The sequence below is a fragment of the Corapipo altera genome, unplaced genomic scaffold (assembly GCF_003945725.1).
Source record: "Corapipo altera isolate COAL_440 unplaced genomic scaffold, ASM394572v1 46, whole genome shotgun sequence".
Classification (NCBI taxonomy): domain Eukaryota; kingdom Metazoa; phylum Chordata; class Aves; order Passeriformes; family Pipridae; genus Corapipo; species Corapipo altera.
Window position 1 is genome coordinate 3,165,533 of NW_020884883.1, and position 20,172 is coordinate 3,185,704.

At 37.7% G+C, this 20,172-nt stretch overlaps 1 protein-coding gene and 1 long non-coding RNA gene across 9 annotated transcripts in view; one reads left to right on the plus strand and one right to left on the minus strand.

Moving 5' to 3' along the window:
• Window positions 1–20,172, minus strand: part of DLGAP2 (DLG associated protein 2) — a 399,013-nt gene that overhangs the window by 365,699 nt on the left and 13,142 nt on the right. For 6 of the 7 annotated variants that reach the window (XM_027640961.1, XM_027640973.1, XM_027640965.1 and 3 more), the window contains exon 3: window positions 15,534–15,588. In XM_027640961.1, the coding sequence (XP_027496762.1) occupies window positions 15,534–15,588 (55 nt within the window). Of the gene's footprint in view, window positions 1–15,533; window positions 15,589–20,172 lie in introns of those variants that run through there. The other variant, XM_027640969.1, reaches the window with a different exon arrangement.
• Window positions 5,870–10,968, plus strand: LOC113946085. Of its 2 annotated transcripts, none has more exons than XR_003527286.1 (3): window positions 5,870–6,020; window positions 7,966–8,052; window positions 10,816–10,968. It is a non-coding gene; the product is annotated as an uncharacterized LOC113946085 (long non-coding RNA). The 2 variants fall into 2 exon arrangements; XR_003527287.1 differs by having other exon boundaries at window positions 10,858–10,968.

The following is a 20,172-nucleotide window of genomic DNA, read 5'->3' on the forward strand; positions in this document are numbered from 1 at the left end:
CATCTTACACAAAACTCGAGTCAACTTGGTTGTCTAAATCATGACCTTTTAAAGAAGCTCATATCCACGGGTATGTCATGGTCATACTGGCAGCAGCATCTATATCATGGCCACTAGAACACCAATGCCCTGAAAAAATTTTAGACAGTAAGAATGAAAAAAATTTTCTGTAGACGAAATACAGAGAGGAAAAAGGGAATTCAGAATTTTTAAAATGTAGTGCTACAGCTAGTATCTAGTTTTATATTAAGGAAAATTTTCAAACAGCAATTAGTCTTAAAGGTAATCAGTGCATGCACCCAGCTACGCAAGAAAATAAAAAAAGTGGCCCATCTAAAGATCTTTACATCTATCTGAAGTGCATTATCAAGATATTTGAATAAGTACCTTGAAAATTCCCATAAACTGAAGTCAGAAAGTCTAAGAAGCCTGGTGTTCAAACGGGTTATCATTTGATTCGGTATTGTAGTGCATGTCTCACGCATATTCTAGAAACATACCTCTGACTCAACAGGCCTGGCCTCTTGAGCTGAAAGGATCAACCCAAAACTCCTCAGGTATGACAGATACAAGACAGAACAGATCTGAGTGGGAGCTGTTCAGAGATGAAGAATCTGCCGCAGGAAATGGGTGTTCCATTTCCATCCAGCCATTTCCATCACCATTTTCACCATAGCAAAAAAAATCCCTTATCTGCAGTTGTCTTGTTCTGCTTTTCTCAGAGAAATTGAAGAACCTTGTATTTGATGATGGAGTGATGCTTATCTGGTTCAGCTAAAATACACCTCTGTTTCTGAAAAGCCAAAGATCAAACTGAGTCTGACTGTAAAGCACTTTACTCAGATCTTAAGGGATTTTTTTCCCTCTTTTCCGCATGCCTCTGTGCTTTTCAAGGTCACTTAAAAAAGACAAGCAAGAAAACTGTCATGTATTAATATAATGAACACCATTTGTAATGCTGAAACAGTCTTCCTGTTCACTAGTCCTCTATTTAAATATTGTATCAGGAAGTGAGCCCTTCAACTCCCAGCACGACCCTGAAACATCCCATGTCCAGCCCCACAGAATAGAAAGAGTTAAAATTTCCAAGAAGATATTCTTTGCTATTCCAGTTTCATGACCTTTTTTCTTGGTCCCAATTGGCCATTTCATTTTTCCCTAAACTAAAATAATTTTGTTGAAAGCTGTCCAGCTTTGTGGACACAAATGAGATTAATTTAGACAACTGCACACTTTATTCATGGTGTTCCAATTGTTCATTTCAGATATAAGTTTTAGAAGATTTTTCTTTCATATTTAATTCCAGTTTAGTGCTAAATAGGGCTGAACCTGGTTCCACTTGTTGCATAGTCATTCTAAAAGCATCTCTATTTCACTGCCACCACAATAGCTGTTTGAGATCTGTCTTTCAACCAGTGTGTACCCCATTAATTCTGTTAAAACGGAGTGATGGTTTTAAAAACATCTGCATCAAGTCAGACAGCTTGCAGCACTCTATACACATTTGGCTGAAATTAACTAAAACCTTGAAGAAAATTTCTGCAACCCTGAAAGTGTTCAAGGCCAGGTTGGATGGAGCTCTGAGCAACCTGGTCTAGTGAAAGGTGTTCCTGCCCATGCCAGGGTTGGAGCTAGAGGACCTTTAAGGTCCCTTCCAACCCAAACTATTCTATGATTCCATGACAAGACCTACTGTCATAAAAACATGTGAAAACCCATTACAGAGTCTAAACTCGTAACTCCTTACTAACAAAAAAAGGAGACAGAAATCAGTTTTTATATCAAAGGAAACTAATTTGTTACTGGAGTAATCCTGATTGTTACTTTGAATACTGATGTAATACTGGTGCACTTATAGAGTTTTCATAGAATCGCAGAATGTTTTGGTTTGGAAGGAGCATTAAAGATCATCTAGTTGAACCCCCCTGCCAGCAACACAACAACAACAAAGAACCTGTACCTTCATTTCTGCTGCAAAATTAGCTTACTCTTGGCACTTCCATGCCATCCTATTCACATGGTTTGAGACAAAATTCAAGACTGAATGTGCTGTGCACACATTCAAATGCCAGGAGGAAGCAGAGAGGAATGAAACACCAAAATATTTTTACTGTAAGCTAAACCTCTCAGGTTCTCCTGGAATGCTCAGTGTTAAGCTAACATCAGATTCCTTGAAGGGGAAAAGAAATATTTATGGTACACTATTTATACCTTAGTTCAAAAGCTCCAACAGGAAGGCAACAAAATTTAAGTTAAATAACAACACAGTTTTGTAGGAAGCCATATGTCTCCCATAATGCCAAGCAAAGATGTCAGGGACAGTTAAGGATGCTCTGAATTTTACTGTTGAGAGTAATTTGTCAATAACTTGCAGGACATGATGCTAAAAGATTTTTGCAGAGGAATCAGCCAAGCATTACAGAATGTCAAATAGCTAAGAATCTACTAGCCAAAAAAAATTACATTAATCAAGTGTAAGTATAGTGAATAACAACCTAGGAAGTGTTTCTTACATGATTAAAAAAGAAGACAGAAATAAAAATTAAGATAAGTTATAAAGAACAAAATTAGAAGATCAAAAACAAAGGCAGCAAAATTTGAGAGACAATAATAAAAAAAACTACAGGGAGCTGCAAAACATTAGGCATGAAAATCAGAAAAATATCTAATTTAGTGATAAAGCTGCCAAACTTAAAATAAAAAGGATGAAAATAACTACCAACAATGGAGAAGATTTGAGTTATTGACTATGCTGAGTAATGAAAGGTCGTAAGGAAAAGGAAAACAGAAAACATTAGCAAATGTATCTGATGATCTGTGATGTTCTTGAATTACAACTCAACAAAATAAAAATGATAAAATAGCATAGGATGTCTTCCACAAGGACTTAAATGATAGAGGTTCAAAAGAAGAAAGAAAACCACAGCTTCCCCACACATAAATTAGTTGAGTAAAGAAGTCAGAGATGAGCTCTAGCAGATAACAATGAATGCATTCAACTATTACTTGTAATGTTTTCCAACAGAGTAATATCTTCATGGCTACAAGGATGATATTTTGAAGATGTCCATCTTAAGGCCAAAATCTGCCTTCTGATATGAAGGCAAATCTCACGACAATTAAAAGGACAAGCAATCAAATCTATCTCAGTTTACCCTTTCCTGACTTTTAATTCAAATAACAAAAAGTACAACCAAAACCAAAAAATCATAGATTCATAAAATGGTTTAGGTTGGAAGGATTCTTCAAAGATTATCTAGTCCAATCCCCCCTGCCATGGGTGGGAACATCTTTCACTAGATCAGGTTGTTCAAAGCCCTATCCAATCTAATTTTGAACACTAATGATGGGCCATTCACCACTTACTGTCTCCAGTGTCTCACTATTCTCATTGTAAACAAATTCTTCCTTACATCTAATCCAAACCTACCCTCTTTCAGCTTAAAATCAATGCCCCTTGCTCTGTCACTACAGGCCCTGGTAAAAGGTGTTTCTCTGTCTTTTTTCTAAGCCCTGTTTATATGTTGTGTGATATATGGTGCAACCTATTTCTTTTCAAGTTAACACAAGAAATGGAAAGACAATTATATTGAAGGTATACAATATGCCCCTCGTGTAAAAAAAAAGCAAAATAAAATACTATTATCTCCTTCAAAAACATATTCTCTGCCTATGCAGGCTGATGTACCTTCATTTGCATCTTGAGTTCATAGTTATGAAGGAGCACGGGAGGATCCCTCACAGAGCCAGTCTCTCTGAAGTGTTAGAAAGTATCTGAAGGGTTCCTGTTAAATGTGATGTCCCGCCTAAAGAAGCTGTCTCTTTTGGATGATACCAAGACACTTGTGCTTGCACACAAAGAAGTAAATAACTTAAGCACCATCCAACAGCCTACCTCTTATCGGACCTCATAGTATCCAGTGCCTTTGAGGAGCACTATTTTGTCACCATTGTATCCAAAATGTTTCCTTATCAGATAGGTTATCTCGGTCCCTGTAGCAACAATGATATTCAAAATGCTGCTAAAGAATCTGAAAAGAAAAACCTACAAATTGGGATTTTACTGTCTACCACCACCATCAGTATATCAAGGTTTGAGCGATGATTTGTGTTTCTCTAGATCAACAGCTTTCCTTAATTAGTTACCCCATTCCCATCAGTTTCTCTAAAGTATTTTTAAAAGTGACTAACACTAAATAAAGTTATCAACTGATTTTCTTAAATACTTAACACAGCAAGACTTCAATGAAATAAGCATCATAAATTTTTCATAGCAAAGAAAAAGTATTTTGCTTATGCTATGGCAGCTCTCTATAATTTTCTGAAGTGCATTTAATGTTACAAACTAGTAAAGGTGACTGCCTCATTGCCATCCTGCAGCCCAGGGGAAGAGTTTAGAGTAAATTCCGAGTAACCTGAGTGCCAGCAGTCTCTTCAGCATGTGAAAACCAAACAGGCTTCTCCATTCCTATCTTTGAGTATTTGAGCTTTGACTTTTTCACTCTCCATAAACCACTCCAGAAGTACAGCATAGGCATAGCACTTATTGAGTCACTTGAACAATTTGTCCAGTTTTAAAATGTTTTGAAAACCTCACTACGTTTTTCAGCATAAGTCACCTTGAAACTGGTTTCACAGAAGGAAGGTTCATTTCTAAAACAGAAGACAAGGTCAGCAATCATGCAGGAATGTCATTGTATCACCATCAGTGAATAGGAAGTTTACCACCTGGACTCAAGCGCAAGACACGGGGTCCTCAGCACTGCAGGAGATGCACTGGCTGTTTCTGCCTGCAACTCCTTCCAGGCAGAGCAGGGGGAGGTAGAGGTCAGCCTCCTCACTGCCTCTGCTGTGTTTGGCAGTCTGGAACATACAGAGCACTTGTTGCTAAGTAAAATACTTCAATTGTGCATGGCTCCAGAAGATGACACTCCACTTTGTGACGTACAATTCATTCCACAAAAGGCTGTCTCATTCTTAGAAAGCAGGCTGTGCCTTTCCAGCTATGCCCCAGAAGACCATGCCATATAAGCATGTTCAGAAGAATCTCAGGCAAAAGAGGCTTTTATTTTCTGTACTAGCTAGCAAAAAGCATACTTCTACTTTCCTCTGAGCTAAGCAAATATTACCGGCAGTAACCACTGGCAAATACCAACTCACCACTGGGTCAGGAAAATGACTGAAGAGCAAATAAAAGCCCTCAAAGCTGGAAGATAAGTCTTCAGTAAAAATAAAATAGAGACTTTACTGTTTGGATGGTTAAATGAACAATACCTGTCACCAGACTAATTTGGACAGATATTAATAAAATTAATCTCCTGCTAAAGAGGAGGCTTATAATACAGTGCATTTGTTTACTGTGTCTTATAAGTATTACAGTTTCCATAGAAACAAGAGAGAGAGAAAATTTTAGCACTGGGCAACAAATTCTAATGACTTTTTGTAAAGAATCATTATATATATATTTAGTGCAAATACATCATCAAGACTCATACTCAGGTATATGAAGCATGGATCACTAGTCCTAAAGCAGAGGCACTCGTGATTGTACATGATTTCCAAGTCTTTATGGCAACAAAAAGAAAGGACACATCCTTTAACACATGGTATTATTAACAGTTCATGCCATGCTGGTCCTTCCTCTTCAGGCTTTTCAATTTTGTATTGCTTCTTCCGACTGCCCTCCAAATGAGAATGGGAGCAAAAAGCAGTGAAGCATTTTCAATATATACTTCCCTTTCCCTGAAGCTTATGTGGTATCTTATCCCTTACATTTGCAATCACCTGCAGCTTAACCATGATGTAATTTCTTATGCCTTGTGGGCTGATTTCTGTGACTCACAATTTCCAAATATATTTGTGAAGGTGGTTCATGAATTAAACTTCTGTCAGCTGAAGCCTCCAGCATTGTTCTGCCCATGTTCAGTATGGAGGCTCCTGGCTCACAAGAAGTTTTAATGGCACAGTAGAGAGGATCTGTCCTCAGTTTATAAAGGACATTCAAGAAGCCATTACATAAGGTAAGAAAAACTGCAAATGCCCCCATGGCTTTTTGTCATCCCATAGTTACTCTTTGGTAAGTGTAGGTTTCCTATATATACCACTGAAAAATCTTCAGATGATTCATCCTGAGGGCTTGCTGTCAGATAAGCACAGTTATGAGTTATGCTTCTCTTAGTTTCTCTGGTACTATTATCCCTCACTTCTTCCCTGATTTTAGGCTGTGTCCAGATAAGACCTGGGGGACTCTGGGACAGCAGCTTTGGCCAACTACAAATTCACACTTCCTCACTTAAGCATTTAATTACCTAAGTCTAGCAAATCAACAGATTTTAATAAAATTAATGCAATCTACAAGTGATAACATGCATATAATCTTGTACAATGACTCTCACAGAGGTATACTGAAATATTAGCCTCCCTTATGGTGAAACATCTTCATCTTCTCTGCTCCTTTCCTGCCCCAATAATCTTTGCCTCAAGAAGATAAACTAATAGGACAGTTTTTGCTGTTTCTAGGGTCTTCCTCTGGTTTTCTCTGCTCAACAGCATCACTCCTCTTGCCTGGCAGACTGAGAGAGATTCTCTGGAGATACAGTTTGTGTCTTACCCAGTGCAGAGTCATACTGAGATGAATAAACCTCATGCATGGAAGCATTTGCTACCATTTAGTCTCAAGTGCAGAGGGTGCAGCACTGCTTCTGGAAATATATTTCTACAATAAGCACCACTAACAGCTTTGGGTATCATATGCAGTATTGGTGCAGAAATGTTTGCTATTTCCCATCATGACAGAAGGGAGACAAGTGGTTAAATTACTGCCTGTTGTGCATGACTGTAGACATTAGCAGCTGTTATTTACAGCTCCTATTATGTTACAGTATCCCAAAAGGCAGGAGAACTGCGTCATACAGCATTATTACAAATAAAATAATTCTAGCAATGTAAAACCATTTTAAGTATAGAGAATATCACTGTAGGTTATCTTTAAATGGAAAGCATGAACAGCTCAGATGTTTTGACGACAAAATGTATGTTTTAGTACTCCCATCCCATCAGCTAATACAAGAAGAAATAGGAAGGACAAGAAAAATTGCACATTAATAAAGTCAGTTGAAAGAAAAAAGGTATGTCTGGAAGAAGTCTCCACCAGTACGTCAGTGGAAGTGGGATGTCCTTTTCTGGAAAATGCACAACTAGAATGAAAGAGAGCTCTGATGGTTTTAATCATGGAAATGCTTGTATGATACATATTTTTCAATCTGTTATTCTATCCTATGGAGTTAAATACCAGTACAAAACATGAGGCAGACTACTCCAAATTAAGGAGCATGCCTTAGAGCAGGCAAACATTGTTCGGGCATCTTATGAAAATAAAAGTTATCTAACACAGTGAGCATCTTAGATACAGAACCCAATTCCCCATACTCTCCCACTCTTCTTGTAAAAAGGGGCAGTGGAGGAGTGGGTGGGGGTGTATGGAAAAGGACAAAGCAAACACCAGTTTCTTAAAACAGATTTGGTTTTAGAATTTAGCAATGTGAATTCTAGTTCTTATTTTTTCTAACTTACACTCTTTTTGCAAGAAAACTTTTATGACAAATTCTATTATTCCCAAAACCCTGAAAAAAAAATGTTTTGCTCTTCAAAATCTTGAAAAGCTCCCAACAAATTCCGATTGCAATACAACTGATGTGAATCTGGAATAAAGGATTGGTGGTCACTTCCAGTGCTGTTCCATTGCTTCCTCCTCTCAGGACTGGGTGTCTTCCCAGATCAAGAACTGACATCTTTTTAGGATAACAATCTACTTGAATAGTTGAATTGCAATTTAAGGAGAAAGGATATAATTCACACGTTGTAAAATGATAGCAAATAAAACATATCTATTGCTTCTATACTTTACACAATTGACTTATGTATGATTAATGCATTCCACCCAAGAGATCTGTCCTTGCTTCCAAGGTGCATCAAAGTGGCTGGAGAAGCAAGACGCTACTGAAGCAAGAAATGAAGATACCTTTCTGTAGGCACTTCTGAGACCTTTAAAAGGTAAGGGAATAAATTCTTTTGGCCTATAGTCAAATTCCTCTACTGGTAATGAAATATCAGTGTGGTCTACTGTACTCACATAAAAAATTAATTCAGGAGTCCTCCAGCATTATAGCTATATTCCTCTGAGATCTATAAGAATTCCCTGTGCTCCTCACCATTGACTTATAGCTGTTCTAGAAAAACATACCAACATTCTACTTTACTCACTTTATGAGTAGAAATGTCTAACTTTTGATTTGTCTGCTCAATTCCACACTCTTTAACTCTACCCACACACTGCACTGTGTTGGCCAAGACATATATTTTGGCAGTGGACTTCAAAACTGTGTTCCTCCACAAGAGAGTGCCCGTGTACAGTACACACACATACAGCTCCTCAGTCCATGTGATTTACATACAGCCTGGGCAACCATCTGTTTTACAAATAGCTGAAAACCCTAAAAAATAAAAATCCCAAACTGTGGCATATAGGAAGCAGTCATGCTACATACGCTTTCATTTAGCAAGATTTAGTCTCATTACTAATAAGATCAATTATCAGGGCTGCCTGCAGTTTCTGCTGATGATGATGCACAGTTCTGTCTTCCTTCAGCAGCTGAGCTATATGCATTGGAATGCTCTATAAAACATTTCAGAAATAAAGGTCAAGTAAGTTTTCTTGAAAGGGATGCTGTTTTCTGGATAGAATTTCCTTCCTACATACCTTTAGCTTCCAGGACTCATATGATGTTAGGTAAAGAGACTGCAACCACACATGCTCACGGTCTGCCTCTAGAATTAAACTTCATCAAGTTAGAGTGCCTTCTTCAGTCCCTGCTCCCCTCACACATATGAGGGTGACAGTGTTGTGAAAGTGCTATTTTACAGCTAACAGTATACATCCAGTCCCGAGAGCACAGGTGTTAGGCAGCACTTGCCCTTCAGGGGAGCACGTTTTATCGATCTTGGAACATTTAATGTGACATCTAAGCATCAGTGAAGTCTCTTGCTCAGTTTTTTTGTTTTTAAGACTTCATAGTTTTGGGTGAAGCACAACTGTGATTTTTCATAACAGAAATAAGAGGGTAAAAACATCTCTTGGGAGGAACCAGTTGTAGTGGAGGACCTTGAACTCCAAAAAGGACTTTGTACTATGCTTGCAACCAACTAGGATGCTGTGCAAAGACTGAAGCACCAACACGTTGTGCTGTGATCATGCTTTTTTACACCATAACCAGAATGGCACAGAGATCTGCACCAGCTGGAGCCTTAAAACATTTTTATGCTCACACATATCCAAAGTCTTCTAGCCTGTCCAATTATTTTAAGTGGACCAATATGTGTTCATTAGCTTCATAGCTGGAAGTCTTGATACTGAAGTCTGAGGTCCTATTGATCTTGAGATCATAGACTTGACTCCTTTGAAGTACGAGTCTACCCCAAACTGCCTATATTTTTGAACACCTAGAGACCAGATTTTAGTGGACTGAGATGGACAATCTTAGGCAGATACAGATCCAATAAGACAAGGCAGTCTCCTGGCTAGTTTGAGACTGCAAGTGTATAGTTCCTTATTCTAGATAGATCTAGCAGTACTAAGTCTAAAATGGCCATAGGGTATTGCCTCACACCCTTTCATCAGTTTATCCTTGCACAGTTCAGTTCAGTTCTCCCTTCATCCTTTACTAGTGATTCCCAACACCTCTACAGAGTCATGGTAACAGGTATTGTTTATAACAGCTCTAATGACAAGTTTTATTTATTTTTGAATTTTCAGAAGTTGATATCATATGCCTATCCAACTAGAAGCAAAACAACCTTAATGCCAAGGTATGAGAACTTCCAGCTTAACTAGAAGATTAAGAAAATACTTATTCTTTCTTTATTTTCACCCTTCTAATTTCCATTTCCATGGAAACTGGGCTGGAAAGTACCAGCAGGCAGCCTGCAGCTGAACATCTGAATGAAAATGCTCATGTTGAACTCAGCAAGCAGACAGCAGGTGAAATCTGCAGGAACTGTCTAAAAATCTATAGCTACATCTTGAAAGCAAAAGGACAATCTCAGTTTCAGCAAAGAAGTTCTAAAGAGGATGATACTAACCCTAGTGAATATTCTTGCATTGCAGCAGCTGATAATCTGACTTCCTCTTTGGAACGTAGGAATAAATTTCTTTATCACAATGGCACAAGACAAAAATTCATCACAATTAATTAAGTACTTCAAAATATTCAGATGGAAGATAATATGCTAAGTTATTTCTGTAGTAGTACTTTGGTTTCTGAACATTATCCTGTAATTTCTTCTGTGAAGTCAAACTGGCTGCTGTACAGTTCATACACAACGCATTGTCAGCCCACTTATCTGGATGGCATTTCCCACAAACATCCATTGCATTTCAATAAATAAATAAATAAATAAATAGAACTAGTAACATATTTGCTAGCTATAAAACACTTGGTTTTGAGCACCAATTCACCTTTTATTTTAAAAGCTAGTAAGGCAATACTGTTGTAGATATAGTTAAAGGAAAAAAAAAAAGTAATGTTGACTTCTTTATCCAATTTAGTAAAGTTTAGTGCAGGAATTCTATTTAATACCATCTTAGATTTTTCTTCTGTTCAATATTTGCTCTTCAAGCAACAGGAAGAAAATCAAACAAGCAAAGGATGAAACATTCCTGTAGTTTACCCAATGAAGAGATTGGTTATTATTAAACTACTGCTTTTGTATATAAAGCAATTACCACTCTCTAAAGCAGATATTATTCATTCTTTGCAGAAAGCAGAACATTGGTCACACTTTTTTTCAGTGTAATTTTAGCCAATGCAGTGGACAAAAGAGGATGATTATAATGAAAGATTTAACATCTTGTCTAAGATCAATATCAGTACACAAGAGCTGATCTGAAAATGGATGATGAAGAAACTTGAGACAGCAGAAATATCTTTTCCTTTTTTTTTTTAAAGAGCGTTGCTCAAAGTGTTGCTCAAAGAGCTATTTATCAGAATAAAGTCAGTATGATCAGTGCCGGTGCTCTTTATTGCAGCTATGTTCTCCATCACAATGAGAGGGGAAATTCATGCTTAAACTTCAAAGAAAGAATCAGCCCAAGAAGCTGCTAGCAACTGTTGATTCATTCCTTTCTTTGGGATCTTCAGTGGAAAAAATGAGCCCAAATTTGCAGTCCACAACATATCAAACTCACGGCTACAACGGAAAAGAATAGTACAGAAGCTTTTCATGCAATTTGGAAACTAATAAATGTGTATCAAGAGCACCACAGAAGCAGACAAAGCACACAGCTATCAGCATCTCAGCAGTGCTAGAGTGTCCATTTACCAGCTGTAGCAATGGTAAAAATCACACCAAGTGCCTTCTATTAATGAGTCCCATTGATAAGTCATGTTTTACTGCATCAAGTATATTTGCGCTCACCTTGAGGATCATTTATTGTGCTAGATCATGGTACAAGGAGCCCTGGGATAAATAAAAATCAAACCCCAAATAATTCACTTATCTGCTCTAAGACTGCTTAAACACAGCATACACAAAAGCATAAGCTTTCAGATATATTTCCTCTTTTTATTTGCATGAAATTTTCTACATCAAAACAACCCACATGTACTGCCTGAAGAGTTCTATTTCAAGCAAGACTGGAAATAAAAATAAATTTAAAAAATACATAAATTTAAATAAAAAGCAACACACAGCAGCGTACATTCACTTCTCTGTTTCAAATCTGCATTTTAACCCCTCAATTTTTTTTTAAGGAATGCCAAAACATGTTGCATTTAATGGCTACCTTCATTTTGAGGGTACAAACCAAGTGTAGTGTTCATACCGCGTGAACAGCTCTCTGAGGGGGGAGGGAGCAGGGAAGGACAGTCTCAGCATCTGCCTAAGGTTTACAGAAATGGCCATGCAGAAATGGGAAGGACTTCTGATTTCGCTGAAGATTTCCCATTAACAGGGGACGGATCATTGCTGGGAAATATTTATAAAGGGAATATGAGCCAGCTGCATATGTACACAGAGGGTGGTGGATGTCCATCAAAAGGGGTGGGTTATTTCTCCCAGCTGGAGCTGGAGAGAAAGAGGGTTATAATTCAAGAAAATAAGGAAGCTGCTCCCTACCAGGTCATTCACACTGTTTCCCCTTACGATCTTGTTACTAATGCCTGTACAGAGTATGTAACTGTTTTTCTTCCAATTAACTTTATAACTCCTAATGCATCCCAGTTGTTGTTGGCTGGTTCAGTTCCAAGACGTGGAAAAAACTTAGCAGGGACATCAATAAAATTCTTACAGTATGATTTTGGCATATAAGATAGAAGTGTAGAATAAACGTGTCTGGTCTGGGATCTTCTGCCTCTTGAGGCACAGATTATGTGATAAATACAGGTTCTGGATACTAGTTAACATGATGATGAGCACATATTATGCAAGTGCATGCTATATGAACTTTTAATTTAGTAATGAAAATATGATTAATGGAAAGCCACAAATAAATTAACACTTAAGAAATGAAACATCACTGTCTATTAGCAAAGTTTAATGCAAGTAGCCAACTAGCAGTATTCAGTGTTATATTTAGAGAATGAAATTCTGTAAATGCCTTACATGTTTGAAAATTAATCATTCTTTAACCTTTGAAATACCTAATCTTGTTAAATATGTACCTTCTTCCAAAATTGCATTGCTATGGAACGGCTGAATTACATTTTTTATGCTCCCTTTTAAAAGTTTCTGCAGCAGATATTTTTATCGCTTAGTTATAAGCACTGAGAATAAAAGTTCATGGTAGGAGTACTAACAAATCATCACCATGGGAAGGAGATCATTCCTGCCATGTACCCTTCTTTCCATGCATAGTTCTTTTCTCCAGTTTACAAATACAGAATATCAATACCACAAAGTGTGGTTACTTCAGTGTCCTACACAGTGTAGGAAAGGACAGCGATATGCACAATTTTCTAGAGTACAGGCAATCCAGGGGCGTATTACTCTTAAGATTAAATGCATATATTCCCCAAGAATCAAACTTAGGCTAGGTCTGAAGGGCAGCCAGATGAAAGAATGGCCTGGCAGCACTGGCCCTGCTGTTCCCAAGGGCTTGTTTCTTTCTCTGAGGTGTAGCTCCAGTGCAACAGCATGAAAGAGGCTGGTCATGAAGGCACTCTTGAATGAGGAGCCAAAGACCACCAAGCTGGCTACACTTGAAGTGTTGAATGGATATAAATAAGTGGAGAAACTACTACTGCAGCTCTCCCTTTCACCCACCCATACTCCCTACAGCATCTGTGTTCTTCCCTAACAGTTTTGTCAGTCTCGTTATATGATTCTTCCTCTCTTTCTTCTCCCATCCCTCCCCCTAGTCCATCTCTCTTTATCCTTCTCTCATCATTAGGAACAACACCCAAGTCTGTATATTGCTCAGTTCCTCCAAATGTCAACAGCTGAATGCAAACAGACCTACAGCTCGCAATCAGGCAATTTTTCTGGGCTCATTTACTGAGAATGGAGCTGGACAAGATTATGTCTGATGTATACATTTGAACACAAATAGTACATTCCACATTTACCCATATTTAATGAATTTCTTCTTAGTTTGGACTAGTTGATTCAGGCGTAATCAAACAAGACAAAGGGTCATTTATCTCTAACAGACTCAATGAATCAAACACAAATTTAGTCATTCTCTTCCTGCAAAAAGGAGTTTAAAAATCCCTCATGGCCTGTCTAAACTCTCCTTCTCCTTCTCTTTGCCAAGTATTTAAACACTGTAAATGGGGGAAGCGGGGAAAATGGAACACAGACATAATTTACTTTGCACTTGCTGGTAACTCCCCACTATACAGTAGGTAGGCATAAAAATACTTCTTGCAGCAGTCACACAGCAGCAATAGAACTTACAACTATTTTCACACATAAGTATGCCTGAGTTGTCCAGCAGTTGTTACCTATGTAAACCTGATAGGTTTCCTCTTCAAAGAGCTTAGTTCAAAGTTTTCAAAAACAAATTTTACATTAGGAAGAGCCTTCCTTTTTATTATGCCCAAATGAAGGCACTTTTGAAGGTGACTGAGATTTTAGATACATGGCTTTCTTGATATTGGTTATAAAGGCATGTTATACCCTCTCTAGATAAATGGTCAGTCTTACTGCCCATACCCAGACCATTAGTTCATGCAACACTGGCTTTGAGATCCACGCGATACACTTATGTATAAGTCGAGATGAGTTTGGTTGTCAATGGAATCTGGATCAAATTCTTATATTACAAATAAAAGAATCAAAATAATTGGCACGGGATACTAGAAAAGGAGCACACAGACTGGGCTGAGGTCATTATACCAAGTCCAGTTTTCAGGAAATCTTGAAATTATTACGAAGGCCAAAGTCTGTCTGCAGACTACTTATGAACTTACAAATTCTTGCTAGAAAGGGTATATTATTAACTGTCTTACTGTAGTACATCTATCGTGTTCACAGATAAAATGGAAATCAGATTTTAAATTTCTTTTGAGCATTTGCAGGTAACCACAAGTCCCTCTACAGTTCAACATAGTTCTCAAGTTAGTTCTCTCTGTAATTACCCTTAGTGCAAACTGTGCCTGAAATACAATTAGTAGCAAGCCAAGGAGCAAAACAGTTTATTTTAATGGTAGCTACTGGGGGAAGAGGGAATGTAGCCTTAAGAGATGCAAGCAATCATATATATTCTATTAAGAAGATATCAAAGAAAAACCTATATTTTTCCTCCGACTTCTCTGAAATTAGTCTGTCAAATCATACTCACAGTTGCATACACAATCACTTTAACTCAATTTATATTATTATTTAAAGGATTTCAAAACTTATTTTAAAGAAATTGTTTTTTTCCTGTCATAAAAGAACGTAAAATTAAATCATAACTTTCTTCTCATCCAATATCATTCTCATCAATTGATTTGTTCTGGTCATAAACACATTACTCTAAGTTTCCTCCTGCAAACAACTCTACATTTCCTCCGGCATCGTTTGTGATACTCATTCTGTCTACTCCTTTAGTCTACTACTCCAGTCTACTCCTCTACTCTGAAAAATAAGCATAGAGCAAGCATTTATCTGCAGTAAGAGCTATGCATGACTTCATGCTTGGCACCTTTGTGAATCAAGAGGACCAGACTGCAGACTTCAGTATTAAATCTCCTTTCTTGACAAAGTCGTAACTTTATAATTAACAACATAGAAATGCTTCAGAAGTTCATACAAATACCTTTATAAGCAAGACCTGATAGTAACCTCTACAACTGCAACAGCTTCAGAAAATTAACGGAATACACAAAGTCTTCACATGAAAGCAGGTAATTTAAACAAAACATCCAATTAATCACTCCCTATAAGATAACTTCAGTGACCATAAACAGCAAGCAAGACTTCTCAGTATAATCCAATTTGTGTTTGCATTTCTCCAAATCATATTACAACGTTAACTCATTAAGACAAAAGTTTACCTGTGTTCCTGTCAGGTAAAATGCAGCAATGCTTCTGCAGTATGCCAGGCAGAACCTGTGGCAACAAAGAAACAGGTGTTACTGTACATATATATTTTAACATCATATGAAGAAGAGCCAATGATTGCTGGAACACTGCCTTTGCTGCCTCTGATCAAGCTTTGTGCTCTCAAACTTCAACAAATTAGCTATCATGTGATGTAAATCTGAACTCCACTCATTAGGAACTGCAAACAGAGAAGTATCTTATAAAATTAGTTGCTTAATACCTGCCTGTAAAGTTATTTTCACTTTCTCCCATTGACTACAATATCAAAAGTTGGGTAAAAGAACCCAAGACCATACTTAAAAATGCTCTACTTAGAAAGAGAGTATGTTATCAGTCAATGATGCTGTTGTTCCTCATTTTGCACACGTGGCCCTGCAGTCACAGCATCTTGTCATAAAACACTCAGGTCCAAATTCCAAAGCACAGCATTTCCCTCTCCACACAGCCAGTTCCAGTAGACAAGTCAAAACTCCAGAGCAGAAAATGAAGGGAACAGGGACAGAGAAGATCCCAAGTTTGTGGTTCACCACATCCACCATGCTGTGATGCTTTTGTCAGCCAGTGAGAAATGCTGCTGGAGCTTACCAGCACCTATAACCCTTTTTCACAGGCAGGAACTCCCTCTTCTTCACAGATTTACATATTAAAATCACCTATTTTGGTACAGACAACCAACTTTGGTGGTCCTACCAGCAACAATCTGTACATGAAGCACACAATACTTCATTGTAATCCGACTTTTAAATCTACAATTTACGCCCTGTATGATATCAACATCAGTAAAACTGTAGCTTAAACTTTAATGGTTTTTTATTTGTGGTGCCTGAGAAAAAGCCAATTAAAAATCATGCTCTGAGATGGCTTCTTCAAATTTTCCCTTGGAGGTCAACACACACCCTTTAAAGTCTGAAACTTAAAAAAACATTTGTTAGCCTCTACAGACAAGAGGCCAGCAGAGCCACTGTCAGGAAATCCTGGGCTTCTAATATCTAAGAAGACGTCAAGAACCATCACACTGGTTCTGAAAATTCAGGAAGGAAAATATTTTAGGGAATAGAGACATTTTTATTTTTCACAAAGACCGCTGTTGCTGTTTGGCCAAGGTTAATAGCCAGGGATGAGGCTGCTAAGAGACAGACACGTACAGCCCCTACAGCAGCACCCCACGTCCCCACTCCTCCCTGCAGGACTTTTCCAATACACACCTTCAGTACAACCAGGAGAACAAACACCTCAGTTTGTGTGTTCTCCAGCACAAGAAATCAAAGTCTTAAGAACCTTGCTGCACCATGCTTCCTCCTGAATGCACACAGGCATAGGTAGGGACATTGCAAAACTCTGCTTTTATTATAACTTCATGAGTCAGACTGTGGCCAGGAAGCCCCCCTGAACAAAAAGGAAAGGGTACAACTGATGGGGATGAGAACAGTTTCCCCATCCAAGTCTTCTAAATTTTACAGAAGGCACAGCATTTACAAAAGTAATTCACTTGTTTGGGCATAATTCTAAAGTTAAACTTGTGGATAAAACATAAAAAAATATCAGCATGCCTTACTCTGATTCACAGGCAGCAGGCAGCTTGCATTTTTGGAAGGACCAATAGCATAAATAACAATTTTCTGAAAACCACACTCATCATAAAAAAAATCCAATATTTCTTGGAAATACAATGTCATATGTACAAACTACAGCATTTTTCCTATAGCCATGGATATAAATAAGAGCAGTCTTACAGGCATCGAAAGCATAAAAATTAGAAGCAGAGAACAAAGAAATTCTAAAATGAGCAGAGACAGTCTTTCAAAGCAGTGTAATACAAAGACTGAATTTTAAAAACACACTGTCTTATTCAGACATAAAGTAACATTTAGTTCCTCAGGAATCTGTCACATTTTCTTCCCCACATTCATGAACCATGAAAAAGCATTATAATTTATTATGAGCTCCCAGTTAATCAAACTAAGATTGAAATTACAGGAAAAGACAAAAAAGAGCAGATCTGGAGCAGCAAAACAACTTCAATGGAAAAAAAAATAAGCTCTGGAAAATAATTTACCCTTCCTAGTAAACTGAATATAGATAAGAGAACAGTCATACTGAAAAGCATGGGCTGGAAAACATTTATTTGTCCCTTCCCTTCACTCTCCTAAGTGTTAAGTAGGCAAACAGTATGGCAAAGGCTTAAACAATGCTTCCTGCTCCCCAGCCCTTTAACATGCTTACCCTGCACAAAGCCAGTTTCTGGCTGGTAGGAGTTTGATATCAACCTCCCACTTACTTATCTACAGTATACAGATTTTTACACTGTACCCATCTCCATGGTATCCAAGAGCCTTTTCACACTGCTCTCCTCCCACTTTCTCCCCACTTTGTTTCTCTCCTCCCTAGGGAAACTGACAGGAGAATTCCTCAGCTAAACTGTCACCTTTCCCTCTACATGCCTCTCCTTCCCCCGCTGCTTTCCTTTCATTCATTTGCATATTGGAATACCCAGTTTATTGCTTAAAATGCCTAAAATGCCTTATGGCTCAGAGATTTTTCTTTAATTTCACAGAAAATCCCTAGATTAATCTTTGTTTCTTTTGGTAGTTCGAAACTTTACCTACACAGCCAATGTGAGTGAGAATCTTCACCCAAAGCAGACTTGGAGTGATTTCTGCTGTAGAAATGAAAACATGGGAGCAAACAGAGAGATTTACATGCAGAGTGGGTGGGGGGAAAAGGCAAAAAAGAAACCGTTTTCAATTATGTTAACTGATGATTTAACCTTCAGTTGTTTTATAAGATCTCAGCTGGGAGTTAAGGCATTGCAATACTAAATTAAAACTGGACTCACAGATGCAGAAACAGAATAAACAATACAGCAGGTGGTATGTCCTTAACATCAAGGTGCTTCCCTAATAGTAGGTAAATTAACTGTGGTCCACATATATAGCTAGGCAGACACATGTGGCAGGAATATAGTCTTTGCTTATGGTGCCAAGTTGAAAGCATCTTCCAATTTGATGAAAAACACTAATTTTTGTTGTTGGACATTGATTTGGACCTATTTACATTTTTTTTCACAATAAATATATAGCTGTCATAATTAGTGTTCAAATTTTAACCTGTAGCTTTATAATATAGGTACTCAAAAAGCTCCTCAGAACAGCACAGGGTAGTTACATAGCTGTTGCAGTTCAGTAAAGATCATATTTTTATATGTTTACTTGGAAACTTTCCTTCAATTTCTTAAAAATAAGACAGATGAGTCCTCTCAGTGATTAGTATGCAATACTTTTTTTTTAGAGTGGTTTAGCAAGAACTAGAATTAATTCCTAAAAAACATTTTAAATTTGGAAAGCACTAACCCCAAACCCACTAAAAAAAAAACCAACAAACAAACAAACAAAAAAACCCCCACCACTTTACACAGAAGTGGAAAAATGAGAAGGAAAATAATTCTACGATGGAAAAATGCCTCCGTGACATGGATATCTATTCACTTAAAAGGATCTACTGCACAAAGATGATCAGACCTCTCTATGGTACTGAATGATAAAAACGTTTTGCTCTCTGGCAAGATGAGGTCTCTTTGCTAAGATGGCCATAGAAAAATGAGTTGGATACTATTTTCCCTTCTCCATTTACATTTCTTTCTGCTGAAAAATAAGTCAACTGAAAATTAATTTTTCAGAGGTCCAGATTTACAGAACATCACACTCAGGAGTCCAAGTGCTTGATAGATGAAATTTAAGGTAGACATTAACAAGGATTTATCCTGTGATTTGTAACTTGCCAGAAGGAAGGAAGCTCAATTTGAATTTCAGGTCCCAAGCAGAGACAAGATATTTTTCTGGTTTTTCACATCCTAGAAATCCAGTGATCTCAAAGACTAGGAAGTCAAAATATACCCTTTTGGCCATGCCAGACACACACATCCTCTTCATGGCCCTCGTGGTCATGTTCAAACATTTCCAAGGACTGCCTCTGAGAGAGTTGCTTGTGCTCCAAACCTCTCACCCCCAGAAAACTATTAAATATAGCATGTGAGGCATTTTGATTGCAATAATATGGTAACATTCAGAAGAAAACGTGTAAAAAATATACCGGGAAAATCCACATCAATTTATAAAATTCCAGAGAAAATATATTCCAGAATTTGAGCTTTACTCATACACCAACAGCCGGAAAGAAATGGTCCTTGGGCAGAGTCAGCCACCAAGGGTGCTTTACATCTTCTGTGGCAGCAGTATAGTACTGGAGAGAATTCAGGTTTGATATTTAGGTGTGATCCAGTGAGTAAGCTCCTATCTTTTTGTCTTTCAAATGTTTTGTCACTTCTTTGGAAAAGAGAGGCACCTCCTAGACCTTGCTACCTGCTCTGTGCTAAGTATTCTTGTTTTCCCACCATCTGCACAAACCTCATGGAATGAATTATGACTGTTTTCATTCTAAGGATCATATTCATTCCATCTCGGTATTTGCTTTTCCTTATATTTGTCTTAGGGCTTCTGTTTTAGGCAATATTTCTTTGTCAGCTACTACAGAGACCTTTTTGAATAATGTTTGTAGCTAAAACTTAAACCACTGGAAATCCTGTGTTCACAG